Here is a 17,131-nt window from a genome sequence, read left to right as displayed (position 1 = left end):
GCGATTGTCTGAAAGCGTGTTACCTTTCACTTAAAACTGTAATTGTATCATGTGGTTCCTATTAGCCTTAAACGTTGTATTCTGGAAGTGGCATTATGTTAAGGTATCTTTGGTTAGCCTCTTTGACTTAACAGAAAAGCCCTTGGCAATTTACATCTCATTTTGTTGTTTTGAGATATCGTAACTGGATTTTTGAATTGATGGGTTTTGTTTCGAATTTTACTTTGTAATATTTATTTTGGAAAAAAATATTAACAGATCAAGGGATCACCGTTAATTTTTCTTAAAATCCACAACCTATGTATCCCCGTGGCCCTGGTGAGGTTCCTACGCCTGCTCCACATTCTTTCTTATAGTCGTCACATTGCCCAACCTGATGTTCATTTATTTGTACTTGATGCAGTTTATTTGATGTTTTGGTTTGTGCTAAAGGTGTTAAAGTGCCATGTAATTTATGTATTCCCTTTTCTTTACTATGTGTCGTGTAACCATTGGAAACTGGTTACATATTGGTAGCCGAGCAAGTGATTGATTCTGGACAAAAGAAAAGTGAACAGTGATCGTCGTAACTAACCTAAAAAAAGCTTACTGTCTAAAATTTTTAAATCGCCTTGAAATTTAGTTACTGTCTGTCAGGATGGCTGGTGCTGTTCCTAACCCTTTCCATTTGAGAAAGGTAGAATTAATTTACGAACTTCAAATCCGTAAACTGAATTCCACAGGCAATGTCACAGATGACACGAGCCTGTTGAAACAGTACCTTAATTTGCCGGTAACCATACCTGCGTTAAATGCAGATGAATTGCGTGAGTCTTTGGTGGTGGTTAGAGATAAATTGTCAGAATTTAATGCCATTCTTGTGCCTTCCTATTCTTCTGAGTCCTCATATGGACAATTAGCACGGGTTAATGCAGAACTACAGCATTATCTGGATCAAATTCAGGATTTGTTGTCTCTTAAATTGCCAGCAGATGAGCGGCAAGAGTGTGAACCCTTATTAGTACAATTGTAAAGGATATTTAAGAAAATTGTAGGCTTGCTTGAAGGGAATGAGTAGCCTAATACAAGTTCTGAGGTTCAAATGTCTACCCCTTCTGAAGTGTGTGAAAGTGTTAACTCTGGTTCCATATCTGTAGCTTCTCAAATGTGTACTGTGGTCACTTAGTGCTAGTGTTATTCAGGAGTCGGATGTGGGTAACATTCCCCTAGGATCTTCTCATGCTTTGTTTTCAAGAGGTATGGCACCTGTAAATAATTCATGTAATGTATCTTCTACGCATGTTGGTATCTCTACTAATTTTCCTGTGGCACCTGGTAATTCTACCGTGGCTCAGCGTCAGCCTTCTGTTGCTACACAACCTGGCTCTTATGTGATGGTGCAAAACCATCCCCCTGTCCTAGTGCCATCTGTATCAAGTGCTCTTTTAGATTGCATAACCCCTACACAAGTGGTTAATGCTCCAATGGTCTCTCAAATTTGTGAGAATGTTTCGCAGATGAGAATATCTGCACCTGTCACCTCACAGTCTAATGCTAGTCCTAACCTCACTTTCAGTACCCCATCCTTTTTGTAAGGGCGCTCGAATCAAGGTTACTATGCTGCTGTATCTCCTCAGGACCACTCTAGTCCTTCCCAGATACCTGCTACACCTGCTTTCTCCCAGATTTTCTCCAAATTACCTCACCCGTTGACTACTGTATTTAAGGGAGTCTCTAAATTTTCGGCGAACTCTATTGACGATGTTATTTCTTTCCTTTGATTTTTAATTGAGTTTAAGGATCAGGCTATTGCGTGCAATCTACGTAACTATCACGCGTTTCAAATCTTATATCCACATGTATCTTGGAGCTCTTTCTGAGCATATCGTTAGAGCCATTTCGGAAAGATGGACGGTAGATCAGTTTCATGCACATGTACTTGAATTTTTCATTCCTTCTTGTGCCTTGTCTTCATTGGTGCAGAAACACTTATTTCAGAGTGCAGCACTTGAATGAGTCGTCGTCTGAATATATTCAGGACATTATGTTCTATGCTAGAATTTTTATGCGACCAGCAACTTTCGCTCAGTTGGAAGCTGTCACTTTAAGACGGAGGTATTCAATATGCCGACCAGCTACGCGCTGCGTTAACCCCCCTCCAATGAGCATGTCTTCTCCTTGGGTTACTAAAACTGCCCCTTCACCTTCTTCAAAGCCACGTAATTCTAGTGCATATTTTAATTGTGGTTCCACTAAGCATTTCCAGAGGAATTGTCCTAAGATTGGGCCCGTGGGCAATTCAAAACCTGTTTCGTTTTCCTCCGTATCGGCTGTTGCCTCCCAAATTGAAAGCCCTTAAGGCTATTATTGACCAAATGCTTGCTGACGGAGTGATACGTCCTTCTAAGTCAGCTTATTCTTCTCCCTTCATGTCCCTAAACTACAAGGTGGTTATCGTCCTGTTGTTGACTATCGGATGTTGAACCGTAAAGTGGTACTTCAATCTGTTCTCCTTCCTAATTTGCACTCTTGTTTTTCTTGGTTTGCTAATGCCAAATTTTTTACCACTTTTAATTTAAATCAGGCACATTACCCGATACCTCCTGCCGAGGAATCCAAGCACCTCACTGCTTTTGCTACCGATTGGAACCTCTATGAATTTGAAAGCGTCCTTTTGGATTAAGTACAGGCGCTGCTGTCCTTACTCGGTTACTGGATAATGTTTTGTCAGACATTAAATTCAAGTTTGTGTACAATTACCTGGACGATTTGGTAATTTTTAGTGAAACATTTGAAGAACACCTTGTCCATCTTGTCCTTGAAAGACTACGCAAAGCAGGTCTAACCCTTAAGGCTAGTCAGGTTTCTTTCGCACAACCCCAGATGTCCTTCTTAGGGCATACTGTGTTGGGGAAGGGTGTCTATTGATCAGGCCTGTACTGCTGCTATCCAAAATTTTCCTACACCTAAGGATGTCAAGGCTGTATCCAGATTTATTGGCATGGTTAAAATCTTCCGTAAATTCATCCCCAATTTTACTGAAAGAGCAGCTCCATTAAATGCCTTGAGAAGAAAGGATGCTAAATTAGTGTGAGGTGATGCCCAACGTGAAGCCTTTTGTGACTTGAAATCCGCTTTATGTAATGCTCCTGTACTGGCTATGCCAGACTTTTCTGAACGTTTCATCCTTCAAACTGATGCCTCTTCCACAGGTATATCTGGTGTTCTCCTTCAGGAATTTGAAGAGGGGCTTCGTCCCATTTTTTATGCTTCTCGTGCTCTGAATTCTGCTGAATGAAACTACTCCATTTATGAGTTGGAAGCCTTAGCTGTTGTATTTTCCTTAAAATGGTTCAGAATGTACCTTGAACATCTCCCTTTTGATCTTGTAAATGATAATCAGGCGTTGAGTTGGGTACTGGCCAAGCCAAGAAAGACCAGTCGTCTTGCGCGTTGGGCAGTACGCATCTCAGCCTTCCAATTTGAAGCTCGTCACATTCGTGGTGCTTAAAACATTGTGGCTGATGGCCTCAGTAGGATTTTCTATCCAGGCAGTTCTGATCCTCAATCAGAGCCTGCAGACCCCTCTCCTGAATGAGTTTCGGCCTTCGTGAATGTAGATCTCACTAACTCTTCTTTCCTTTTCAAGGATATAATTAAACATCAGGAAGACGATGCTGAATTAAAAGCTATAATTGACAGGATTAAATCTGGTGAACATATTAAGCTTTATGTTCTTAAAAATGGTGGCTTGTGTTGTCCTGCTTGTGGTCGCAGAGACCACAAAATTAGCTAACCTAGTTTCCGCTCTCTTCAAGTATTTTTGTAAACGCTTCACTTGGAAATCCATGGATTGTAATATCTGCACCCTTGTTAAATCTTGTAAAACTTGCAACATCAGTAACCTGCTCCTAATACTCGCCTAGGTCTATTGTCATCCGAGCAAGCTTCTTGTCCTACAGAAAGATTGTTCGTAGATTTCATTGGTCCTTTCCTGAGGTCACGGACCGGCCATTGTTTCATACTTGTGTGTGTTGATGCGTTTTACGTGGCTGTTCCCAACTTGTATGGCTAATGCTGACACTACCATCTCTTGCTTGAAACAGATCTTTGCTTCAATTGGACCCTGTCAATGTTTGGTGAGTGATAATGCAAGAGCTTTAACCTCAGTGCATTTCCGTAATTTCTGATTTGATCTATCCATTGCTCATGTAACCACTACCCTGTATTATCCAAGGCCAAATTATGCTGAAAGAGTGAATCATAATTTTCGATCTGCTCTCATTGATCACTTTGCTGACCACTCTAAGTGGGATTCATCACTAAATTGGTTGTCATTTGCTTTTAACACTGCCGTCCATGAGAGTCACAAGCAAACTCCTGCCTCATTAATGCTAGCCTTTACCCCAAATTCTCCACTTTCTACGCTAAGGTTCAGCGTAATTACAACCATGGGCGAAGACTGCACAATCTGTCTGTAGGTGACCAGGTGTTTGTCAAAACGCATCCCGTCAGTAGTGCTGCGGACCATGTTATCTGTAAGCTGGCCCCCATATTTTGAGGTCCCTGCACCATCTTAAAGATCCTTACCCCAGTGTCATTAGTGAGAGATCCCGAAAGGAAAAGGATCAGCAGAGTACATCTCTCACAGGTAAAGGTACCGTAACTTGTATAGGGATGGGTAAATTCCGTTTTTCGTGACCATGTAGATTTAGTTGTAAGATGTTTGTAAGATTTTAGATGCTGGCCAGCGCGTACTCGTTATTTCTGTACCTTAATCATAACTTATTTGAGTAATTTAGTAATAGGAATTGTAATAGTTGTGTATAAATACATTAGGTATCCTCCTTAAACATTGGTTTCCTTTAGTATAATGGGTTTAGTATGATAAGTAAGTAAGGTAGGTTTTAGTTCTAGGGTCACTAATTGGAATTTATTCCCCTAACATTTCTGCATTTGGGTCAACTCCTGTAGTTCTATTTTTCTTTCATCCACCTTTTATCTTGTCTGAAATGTAGGAATAGTGCTTGCCCCGGGGCTGGGTGCCCTAAAGTACCTGGTGTGGGAGGGATTCTCTACACGAAATTCGTTGAGGCACCAGCTGGGTGACTAAGCTAGTCAATAAATTAAAGAAAGATAATTATAAAAATCCCCCCTTGAAAACTGTCTTGTCTCCAAGATCTTCTGGTCCAGCAGGGTAGCTTTGCTTCAAGTATTCCCTGTCTGCTGCGTGTTGGTTTATGCTTCAGTGGCTGCGATAACTGACTCCATCTGACGGCAACCTAACGTGCTAGTTGAGAAGCATACTGTATGATTTGGGGCGCTACCATCCGGCACCGCAGTCCAGTGGCCAAATGTCCAGATGGCGGCAGTCTTCCTAGACAGCACCTCTCTTCTCTGCCTGCTACCTGTTAGTTCAAGACACAGTTGGGCTGCGCTGCAACTTGCCAGATGACCATGGCTGGACTGAACATGTATGGAGCCTGTTGGCAAATGGCAAACGGCCGTGTTGTCAGCCACATAATCAGCAATAACCAGTGGTCAAGTTGAGCAACTTTAATTCTATGACAAAGTGAAAACTGATGCAAGATCAACTTATCCCAAACTTAGCTAAGAAGGGGGCAGTGGACGCTTTCTTACAAGAAAATGAATGGGCTCTGAATTACTGAGATTGTGGCAGCAATGAGTAATACATACGTTTCAGTGGACAGAGTTAAAAGGTTGAAGCAATTTTGGAAGACTATAAACATATTTTCGGACTGTTATACTGTATTTTGTTGATGAAGATTCCAACTTTTTATGCCAATCACCTTTTGATATTTATGTTGTGTTTATATGTAACACTTAAAATATCTCAAGTTACTGAAGGGACCTTTGATGTAGTGACATTTTTAAATTTGTTTTTATTGGAAGTTCAACTTGAAGTAATCATGCTTGTCAGTAAAGTGACTGTCAAACTTTCTGAGAACTATCAGTGGTATACTTGAAAATCGTTTGTGAATGCCATTATGTTATGTTTGACAACATATCAGTGCTATGGTGTGCAAGTTTCCTTGTGTGCTCGACCCCCCCCCCCCCAGCAACCCCAGTTAATTTTATGGTAATTGTCGAGCGTAGCTCGATTCTCATGGGGAGGAAGAATGAGACCTGTGGAATATGTTTCTTTCAAAGAAACATTTACTATGTGGTGTAAAAAATTATTGTAGAATATTTTATTTGTATTCCTTTTATCTATATAAACTTGGAAATGTAAGTATTAAATTGTAAAGAGTTGTTATTGTTGAGTGATATTTTGTAATGTTCTGGACATTTTCATGACTTGGGCTTTCAGACGGAACAGGGGGTGTCTGTTCCTAACAATTCTAGAATGATTTTCGAATTGTTCGCTATTTTCTTAAGAAGGAAAGTTCTGGATAATATTTCTGTTGGAGAAAATAACAGGAGTTTTGATCGGTGGATCTGGGCGGCGAGGGGTAAGTTCCTGTGGCCTGATTGGTTACCTGTGATTGGACCGGGGTCAGCCTGGATTTTTGAATTGATGGGTTTTATTTCGAATTTTCTTTGTAATGTTTATTTTGGAAGAAAATATTAACAGATCAAGGGATCACCGTTGATTTTTCTTAAAATCCACAACCTATGTATCCCCGTGGCCCTGGTGAGGTTCCTACGCCTGCTCCACATCCTTTCTTATAGTCGCCACGTTGCCCAACCTGATGTTCATTTGTTTGTACTTGATGCAGTTTATCTGATGTTTTGGTTTGTGCTAAAGGTGTTAAAGTGCCGTGTAATTTTAAGTTTTCCTTTTTCTTTACTATTTGTCATGTAACTACTGGAAACCGGTTGTATTAACATTGATGCTTTCACGGCCCGTACTTGTGGACATGATATGGGCTTTTGGGCTTATGCCGTGTCAAAGAAACAAGGTGAAACTCTTTAAATTTTGCAGAGAACTTTGCTCCGCGACTTATTTATTATTGTAGAAGTCTTCCTTGTGAACAGTCGAGATTTTCTTCTGAAGACGTAGAGCAGAGTTCTCTGCGAAACATAAAGAGTTTCTCCTTGTCGTCTTGATACGGCATAAGCCCAAAAGCCCATATCATGTCTACAATAATAATAAGGAGAAGAAAAGAAGTAAGATATTATGCTCATAATCAAAGGTTGTGCATAAATGTCGCCATCTTGTAATCTTTTCATGGACTATTTTCGAACTATAAGTCACCTGCATAACTTTTTTTTTTTTTTTTTTTTTCATATTCATGGGAGAAAGAATTTGTGAACAGAATTTTGAATTCATAAAATTCTTAATAATCAGTACCACCTCAATATTGTAGAAACTATAGAAAATCTGTAGTACAGTAGTTTGCATTTCTGCATATATGACTTGATCTGTCACTCGTTCCTTCTGTAGAAGATGCCACTACCCAGATCTAAGTAGCATATTACACAAGCAACACAAACTGAATGCCACGTAACTGAGGCTTCCATTTGCCCTCCACAGACTCCCAAAGTCCCACACCCTCCCACTTATTTCCATTACCCTAGGCTTACACCTCACACGAAGGTCAGGCCACTACTTACATGTTTACGAGCTCCAATCTCCGACCTGATGGCTGCAACACTAAACCAACATTGAACATACTCCTGGATGTTCCTGTAGAAACACCTCTGCTCCCCCAACTGCAATTGGAAGATGTACAAAGGACTATGGCATTTAATTTTAAGTTCAAGTAGCGAAATGAGGCCATGACCTTTGTACATGGGGCAAGAATCTTCCAGGAGGCCATACGTACCGCCGTTTGCTTCTTCCACATCTCTATGTTCTTTCTCTGGGCTTTGGTGAAATGGTCCCAAACCTTCTTGTGGCTGGCAGCCGAGAATACTCTCTCGATCTGACCGACTGACCGTGAGGAGAGACAAGCACAGTTAGAGAAATGACAACACCCTTGATGGCTGAGACTGGGCTGACCCTACACACCCACATCTACACAACACACACATCCTCAAAGATTACACTTACAGAACTAAGTAAATTGATACATGGTCGGGGGAAGATCATATTCTGATTGGTAAGGGGAATTGGCTTGAACTGACTACTATGATGCATCATAAACCATGTAAGGCAGCTATGTGATATGTTGAGCACAATTCTCAACGTACAATATTATATTCGAGATTGCCAGCATATCATTGCGTTCTTGGTCCTATTGCAGAGGTGCCAACTTTTGAAGCGGGTTATCAGTAAATTCCCCCACCCGCACAACCCTTAGAAAATGTTCAAGTCAAATCCAAAGCATGCTCCTCCCCTGCTCGATAATGACACACTCTCTACCCTTCCAACAGCTCTCTATTCTTAAGTATATCATATTTCACAATAAAATTAGCACATTCTGTGATAAATTCTTTGTAGCTTGATTTGCACCCAACATCTGCTTTTCAGAGTAGGCTTTCTTGAAGCATCCCCCCCCCCCCCCCGTGATGACATTTTCGTCTGTTGAACCTTAAGTGATTCCAGTGTAGATGTGCCCAATGTAGGTCTAAATCCAGTCTGATTTTTCCTATCAATACTGAAAATTCTTTATGTGCAGAGTTAATGTCAAGTGCGCTTAATACTGTAAATACAACACTGCTTTAGGTTTTATAGTGGAGAAAAGCAGAGTAGATTCACAATGACATTTACAATGCTCACGGATAACAGAAGGAAGTGACGATCGAGTAAGTATCAAAACTAGGAGGGTTGAACAATAATGCTCCACAGGAATGGTACAATTTTCATCTTCCCTTCTTTTTTGTAGAAAATTATTTTTCATGGTAATATCGTTTTCCCGCAATAATTTCCCCTTTGACTGTAATGCCGCAATTGTGAGGTGAATTCGGTAATAATTACAGACAATCCATAATAGTTGGCAACTCTGCTATTGGCAACTGTCACTAAGAACAATTACAGTGATCTATTGTACCTTAAAACATCTTCTAAAGGAACAATCTGATGTTCACAGTCTCATTGTTATGGTAAACACATCTATATCTCTGCTATCGTGATGACAGCAGTATATGGAGATGTGGAGATTGTCCATGTCATTTTTATGTTTCCAGGTTTATCCTTTTCTCTTCTTTCTGTCGCTCCCTCTCTCCATACTGATCTGTAAATATGTTCCTTTTCACATTGCAGTATTTCTCTACATAATGCTTGTAACCAGTAAATGATACTTGTGCGTAAGAACTCTTACTAATTTCTCTTCTTCCCACTGTAATCAATTTGAACTCATGTTAGAGCTGTGCTGACCAATTTCCAATTCTAAACTTAAAAAACAGATTTTTAAAAGTTCTTTATTAAACCGTATGACAGCTGACCAAAATATCAATTCTTCTTCAAAATAAATACCATTTTTGATGGCTGTCACCCATTTCTTTGCCAGTATCTTAATTTGTAGGCAATACCAATCTTTGGATGCGGAGGTACCAACCTCTGCAAATTTTTTCTGTGTGTGAGAGAGAGAGAGGGAGAGAGAGAGAGAGAGAGAGAGAGAAAAAGAGATAATGCCACAGACCAGAACAAACCAGCCAGAAGACACAATATCTGAATTGTATGCTGGATGAAGTACCAGTTTCACTGCCATGCTGCACAGCTGCATAATGTCATCTAACTAACTAAACTGGATTCAGATGCTCACAATAGAACTCAAGTGTCAATTGCAAGGCCTGTTGGGATTTATTTGAAGTGAACAATATGTTCAAAATGCTAACAAACACAGATAGTGATTACTACACTAACCATGAACAACTTCTGATAAAGGTTTTTTTCCTCACATGGTATCCAAAGTTGTCTTCTTTCAGGCTTGTGTAAAAATAGCCATTTGGTGTTTCTAAGAAGATATCAACTTGCCAGCTTGGTCTACTTTTCAGCTTTTGGTTGAGCCACTGTACAATGTAGGAGGGTAATGGACAGTCAGTGGAGGAAATGCTACTAAATCTCAATAAAGGTAGTATATGTTCTTCACTGGAGCAGCTACGAAAGGCATCGGTACTCCATGTTGGGCAGCCTATATTCCTGCTGGAGGTAATAGCTCTAAAATGCCTTTGGGTACAGCAAACCCATCATAATATGGTAGGGGGCTCAATGAACATGAGTCACAGTGTACTCTAGAAAGTGTTACAGCATTCCCCACAGACAACGCACAGCTCGTGTAGTCAGACCTGTGAGAAGTGAGTGACTGACAAATGAGAGCACTAAGATAGGAACTATCAATGTAGAACAGGAAAGGAAGGGGAAACAAAGAGATCATAGGACAAACTGGCTAAGGAAAGAGAAATGCTGCTAGGATGCCTTGAAAGATTTCAGTACATAAAAATGGTTTAGGAAAAGGAACAGCCAGAACGACTGAAATACTGCTGGTACACTGATAAGACTGTATCTTCATTGGGAAAGGGAATCTGAAACAACTGATAGACACTGAAGGAGATCACCAAAGAGAGAGAGCCAAATTCTGCCTTTGAAACAAGAAGTCCATTATAGCAGGAATTCATAACATGAAAAATTTACTTTCTATAGCGGATTGTTGTTATATCCAATTTCTCGTAAAAGTCGGGACCCTCCCCCAACAAAGATTAAAACAGGTTTGAAATGGCAATAAGTTTATCCATACTACGGCTTACTCATTTGTTATTTTTTGAATTCCGATTCTAATGTGAAAGTGTAGGTTCAATTTCATTCAGAAAAAATTATAGTATTATTCCAAAGGCTTCTGTGGCAAATTTTTCAGTTTTCTTATTCAAAACCATAAAACATACTTCAAGCGCCAGTAGAGAAATTATAACCTCCGCGTTATAAATTTACATGGGAATAACCTTTCCGAAATTTAACCAGATGCAAGAAAATATAAACTATCTTCTGAAATCAGAGATGCACTCTGCCATATCTGGAGGTGTATCACATTCTTACTTAATAACAGTATATAACATTAAAATTAAGTGATCGTTTACTTCAGCCTTTAGGCTTATATCTAATAAGTTAACAACTGCTATCGGCCACATCATTTACAAAAATGTATTATCCTCTTTAATTTCAAACTTCTCTTAGAGAACAGCAGTTCCGACATCGCTTTTGAATATCCACGAGAGAGCTTACTAGTGCACATAGCAAGAAAACTATACAGAAAATGATCACATTCTGCGGCAAACGTTTCAGTTTTCTTATTTAATCAGTGTCACTCAACCGTATATCTACCATGAAATGATAATTTTCTCACTATAAATTTACATGGGAACAGCCTTTTGAAATATAACCAGACGCGAGAAAAAATAAATTAACCTCTAAAATCAGTGATGCACTCTGCTATATCTTGCGGAGTAGCACATTTTTACTTAATTTCAGTACATAGCATTAAAATTAAGCGATTGTTTACTTCAGCCTTTATTTCTAACGAGTTAACAACTACTACCAACCACATTATTTACACATTGATTACAAAAACATGGTTTTTCTCTTTCATTTCAAATTTTCATTACGGAACAGCAGTTGATGGGTATTGCTAATCAACTCCATCACCTTCAAATGTTGAAGAGAGAGTTCACTAGTGCACATAGCAAGAAAACACAGCAATCAACTCAGACATCAACCTCGCTATAAATTTACACGATAATAGCATTTACGAAATTTAACCAGATGGGACAAAATATAAACTAACCTTTGAAATCAGAGATGCAATCTGCTGTATCTTGAGGTGGATCACCTTCTTATTTAATTTCAGTATATAACATTAAAATTAAGCGATTGTTTACTTCAAACTTTATTTCTATAGAGTTAACAATTGCTATCAGCCACGTTATTTAAGCATTTATTATGAAAACAGGTTCTTTTTCATTTAAAATTTTCTTTAGGGAACAGCAGTCGATGGGTATTACTAATAAACTTCAACATCGCCTTTCAATGCCGACGAGAGAGCTCGATAATGCACATAGTGAGGAAACAATTTTGAAGATTATCAATAGCATTCATTAGAATCGCTGGGTGCATAAATTCGATAACAGAAAAAATCATGCACGTTTAATTGCTCGTAATAACAGATGCCTCAGTGATAGCACTCTCGCTGTAACCAAAGGCTAATACACAGTTAAATATAGGAATTTTCAAGGGACAGAAGAAAAGTTGTTATAATGGGGTTCTCGCTATATGCTGTATTCGCTACAGTGGACTTCTTGCTATCTGCTTTACGTCGCACCGACACAGATAGGTCTTATGGCGACGATGGGATAGGAAAGGCCTAGGAATGGGAAGGAAGTGGCTGTGGCCTTAATTAAAGTACAGCCCCAGCATTTGCCTGGTGTGAAAATGGGAAACCACGGAAAACCACCTTCAGGGCTGTCGACAGTGGGGCTCGAACCCACTATCTCCCGATTACTGGATACTGGCCGCACTTAAGCGACTGCAGCTATCTAGCTCGGTACAGTGGACTTCTACTGTACTTACAGCAAAAAGGCGGAAGAAGATGGGGACAACAAAACTATGTAAAAGTGAAAGAAAGGATGAGTTTCAGAGTAAATTGAAACAAAGAATGTCAAAGAAAAAAAAGAAAAACAGGTATAGAAGACAAATGCTCTAAAAACTGTAAAAGCAGTTAGTTGAACGTAACAATAGAAGAAGAATGGACATGTTCAAAACAGCACAGTGAAATGTACAAAAGTTAACATGTAGAAGAACATGTGGATGGAAGAAGGACAAAACAATACAAGGTTTCAGACCATTTGTTCTTACGAAACAATGCCGACTCTGGTCTGATATAAAAGGTTGCGTATAAAATTTCCCACAAGACCGGTTTAATATTGTACAATCTGTATAACACAAAGATCCAAGATTTAAAGCCATAACAATGAAAAGATAAAATTTTCTACTTTCTATCAACTCATTATAACAGGCTATTATGAACACGAAAGTATACCATGAATGGCAACGAAGTTAACTGGCTCAATATTTGTTGGATGAAGTATGAAACATGTATGCCTTTTATAACGAAGTTTAAAGAGACAATGAAAGAACATGTAAGTTTCAGACAAGTAATTTTTATGTAAAAGTGAAAAGAAACTTTGCTAAGATAAAGGAATTACTTTAGAAGTCCCACAGGAAAGTTACACCAGAAAAGTACAGAAACATACTTAGTTAATTTCATTACACCATTGACTTCAAAGTGCTACGAGAAAATCACAAAACAGTAATCAGGATGTACAGGCTGTAATCAAAACCGTTTGTCTAAGGAAGAAACGCAGAAGTGAACTGGCTTAAAATGACATTTACGGTATGTTCTTCAGAATCATATATATATATAAATTATGTCATTTTACAGGCTCTCATTTAAGCAGAAATTCCTTCTATATGAGACCCCACTGGCTGCTGCCGTCCAGACAGTAGCAGGCCTGACGGAATGACACTTGTGCCATGGAAAAGGGGTAGATCTCTCCAGTGGGATTTTACCTGCATTCACATATTCATCCAGTCCAATCTTCCGATTTCGTTAATGAGTGCTGGAGGTGCAGCCACAAGTATGGAATACAGTGATTTGTTAGACAAATTTTTCGTGCCAGCAACCATTGAATCCAGTGGTACCTGGGGCAATGATGGCCTCAATTTTATCAAAGAGGTTGGTCAACAAATTGCTCGTATTTTTGTCGATACCTGATCAACTACTTTTCTTATTCAGCGCATCATCGTGGCTCTATAGTGTGGGAATGTCACATCCATTCTCAGGACACTACCACCTGGTAAAGATTTGGATGAAGTTCTTCTCCTTTAAGACATGACTTCATATTTTATAAAAAAATGAATTTTATTACTTAGTAACACTTCCTCAATTTAGAGATTGGCTAAAACACAAAGTATACTAAATAACAAGTTATTAAATATCAACAATGATATATCTCAGATAAACAGAATTAAGTAATGCACTGAAAGAAGCAGGTTTCCGTGAAACATGTTCATTGCGGTAGTGGACCATGTCCATCAATTTGAAAACAAGATTTTTGGTTTGTTAGGTGAAAAATTGATTGTACATTGTATGCAAAATTCAAATTCGGATTTCCTTTCTGCAACAGTACATAAATAAATCTTGAATTTCTTAATTAACTAACTTTATTGGACTAAGTCCACTTATCTGAAAACAATACAATATGGACTTCGTCCACATTTGTTGTGAGGCCATCACTGCAGAACGAGGTAACTTCATTTCATTGAAGAATACAGGTTGCTGGAGCCTCAGTGATTAAAGATTCACAGGGCCTTCCTCTTTCTAACAAAGCCATTGGTTCTATTCCATACTATGATGGATTTCTTTCAACATTCAAAAGTGTACAAAGACACTATGCTTCAGTAGGTACTTTCCATACACTTTTATTTAAAAAGTGTGTCTAATTAGTTGAATTTTGGTTTGTTTACCGACTGCTTCTCAGATTACTTCCAATTTCCTTTCGAGTATTTATTTTCTGATTTCCCTCCGATGTCTAAACATTATTTATAATAAAACATTTCATTTGAAATAAGTACATTTGTCATAACATGGAATGAAATAATGTATGCAACAGCAGCCACTAAAATGACAGGTTTCTCTTACTCGTTTGAAAATTCCAAGCAAGCTCGGACATAAAAAAGCACCTTGCTCGTAAGGTAAGCTATCGCTTTCCGTGGTTGTTATGTAAATAACTACTAAGTCCTACTAGCTACTTACATGGATTTCAGAGATGCAGAGGAGGCAGAATAATCCCATGCAGAAGTTATATTACGTACCGGTAAATCTAACAACACGAGACTGGCATATTTGAGCACCTTCAAATATCACAGGACTGAACTGGGATCAAACCCGCCAACTTGGGCTCAGAAGGCCAGTGCTTCTACGTCTGAGCAACTCAGCAAGGCTTCTCTGTTTCTCTTCAACTATTTATTGCTGATCATATCTATAGTTTTACTTTGTGTGAATAGCACTGAATACATTACTCTCAAAAATAATTTGCATACATACATTTATTTCTGCTACAGAGAAATGCATAGGACCGTGGATATATTTTTGGGCTTGAAAGACAAGAGAGCAAATACAGATTCTTTCGTTGTTCCCTATTAATAACCTCTTACGACGTGCAGGAGATATAGTTCCGATAAATCAAGAGAATAACGAGTGTATATAAAGAAGATTGGTAAGGCTCAAGAATTGTGAGAAAATGAAAGACATTCTAGACCTCATAAATATATAATTATTATTACTGAAAATCCTCAGCCTGTTTCCAGTCATTCGAATTGGTCAGGAATGGAATGAATGAAGCCTCCATCTAGTGGCGAGGATAGGAACTGTGCCAACTGTCAAAGCGTGTCGCATTCCTCTGGGGCAATGATTAATGACTGACAGATAAGTGAAATAATATTGGAGTGTTGCTGGAATGAAAGATCACAGGGAAAACCGGAGTACGAGGAGAAAAACCCGTTTCACCTCCGCTTACCCACCACAAATCTCGCATGGAGTGGTCTGAACCACGGAACCAAGCGGTGAGAGGCCGGTGCGCTACTGTCTGAGCCACGGAGGCTCCTATTTATTTATTTATTTATTTATTTATTTTGTTTGTTTTGACCCATAAAGGATCACATAAATCAAATTATGATTTTTTGTTTTCTTGTTCTTCCAGAATTTCTTCATCATGTCGCTATGTTTAGTTCAACATTTGTCAGTACGTTTTCTCCTAGATCTGCTGGGCTTATCTCCTGAAGCAACTTCCCAAGAGTAGATCTCATGTCTGAAAGTTTTGCAGTCTTCTTGAGATCAGTTTGGCCTTGTTTGATCCAAACCATTGTCGTCTTTAATGTTTGTGAGAACATCAATATTTTCTTTGTTAGTCGGTTGTCATCTAGCCTTATAATGTGTCCATAAAATTGCAGTCGTCGTTTACGTAAATCTGTTTCAATGTTTGAGTATTTTTCTGTAATCTTGTGTGATTGCAGATGATATCCTTCATCTGTAAGTTTTGGGCCAATGATTTTTCGGATGATTTTCCTTTCAGCTTTCTTGATATTTTCAAGATCCCCTTTATAATTGAGGTTTAAGGTCTCACTGGCATTGCGTGTTTCAGGTTTGATGACCGGCATGTAATGTTGAATTTTTGTGTTAATGCTCATGCATTTTTTGTTGTAGATGTTTACAATTTTCCCTATATGCTTTCTGCATTTCAAGTTCATATGTTTTTTATGCTATTCTTTCTGTACCTGTAGGTTCAATGATTTCACCTAAATATTTGAAATTATTGTGCCATATTTTGTTACCAACGTTTGTGGTTCAATGAGTTTTTGAGGATTGCCAAATCATCAGCAAAGGCGAAGAAGTAACGTTGATATTATTCTGTTTTCTTCCTAACGTGATAGGTTTCCAGATGTTGCGACTTTTCAATTCTTTTTCCCATTCTTTGATGACCTTATCAAGAACGATATTGAACAGCAATGGAGAAAGTCTGTCACCCTGCCGGATACCAGTTTTAATGGGAAAAGGTTGAGAGATCTCTCCAATGAATATGACCTTGGAAATTGTGTTAGAGTTTGTTGCCTTGTCTTCGGATCAAGATTGTTTTCTTCGAGTATATTAAAAAGAGATTGTCGGTCAATGGAGTCATAAGCCTTCCGGAAGTCGACAACTGTACAGATGGTTGGGAGGTTTTGCGTGGCTCAAAGTTTCAAGGTGGATTTCAGATTGAAGATTTGTTTGAAGGCTGATCTCTTTGGTATGAAGCCAGCTTGATATTCACCAATTCGGGGCCCAAGTTGTTCTTGCACACGTTGTAAAAGATAGGTGGAGAGGATTTTATAAGCAATGGGTAAGATGGAAACTCCTCTTATCTTTTTTTTTTTTTTTTGTGGTGGGTGGATGAGGTGCATTTCCATTCGTGCGGTAGTTTTTCATTTTGCCAAATGTCTTGAATGATCTGTGCGATTTCCTGAGTGATCGTGGTCCTAAATTTTTCTATAGTTCAGCGGTGATTCCGTCTTCTCCTGATGTCTTTCCGTTCTTGAGTTTTTTGACGAGGTGATGGATTTCTTCTTGCATTGGCTTCAGGTCATATGTGTTCTGGGATTGTGTGTATGAATCGCTCAGGTGGTTCAGGGCAATTGAGGAGATCAGAAAAATAACGCGTT

General features: G+C 38.9%; 1 protein-coding gene across 2 annotated transcripts in view; it reads right to left on the bottom strand.

Moving 5' to 3' along the window:
• Positions 1–17,131, bottom strand: part of LOC136857400 (ecto-NOX disulfide-thiol exchanger 2) — a 152,677-nt gene that overhangs the window by 56,765 nt on the left and 78,781 nt on the right. For both annotated transcript variants that reach the window (XM_067136038.2, XM_067136039.2), the window contains exon 8: positions 7,770–7,876. In XM_067136038.2, the coding sequence (XP_066992139.1) occupies positions 7,770–7,876 (107 nt within the window). The remainder of the gene's footprint in view (positions 1–7,769; positions 7,877–17,131) is intronic.

Source organism: Anabrus simplex, chromosome 1 (assembly GCF_040414725.1).
Source record: "Anabrus simplex isolate iqAnaSimp1 chromosome 1, ASM4041472v1, whole genome shotgun sequence".
NCBI classification, from domain to species: Eukaryota; Metazoa; Arthropoda; class Insecta; order Orthoptera; family Tettigoniidae; genus Anabrus; species Anabrus simplex.
The sequence above is the reverse complement of the archived record's forward strand: the minus strand, read 5'-3'. Positions and strand labels throughout refer to the sequence as shown.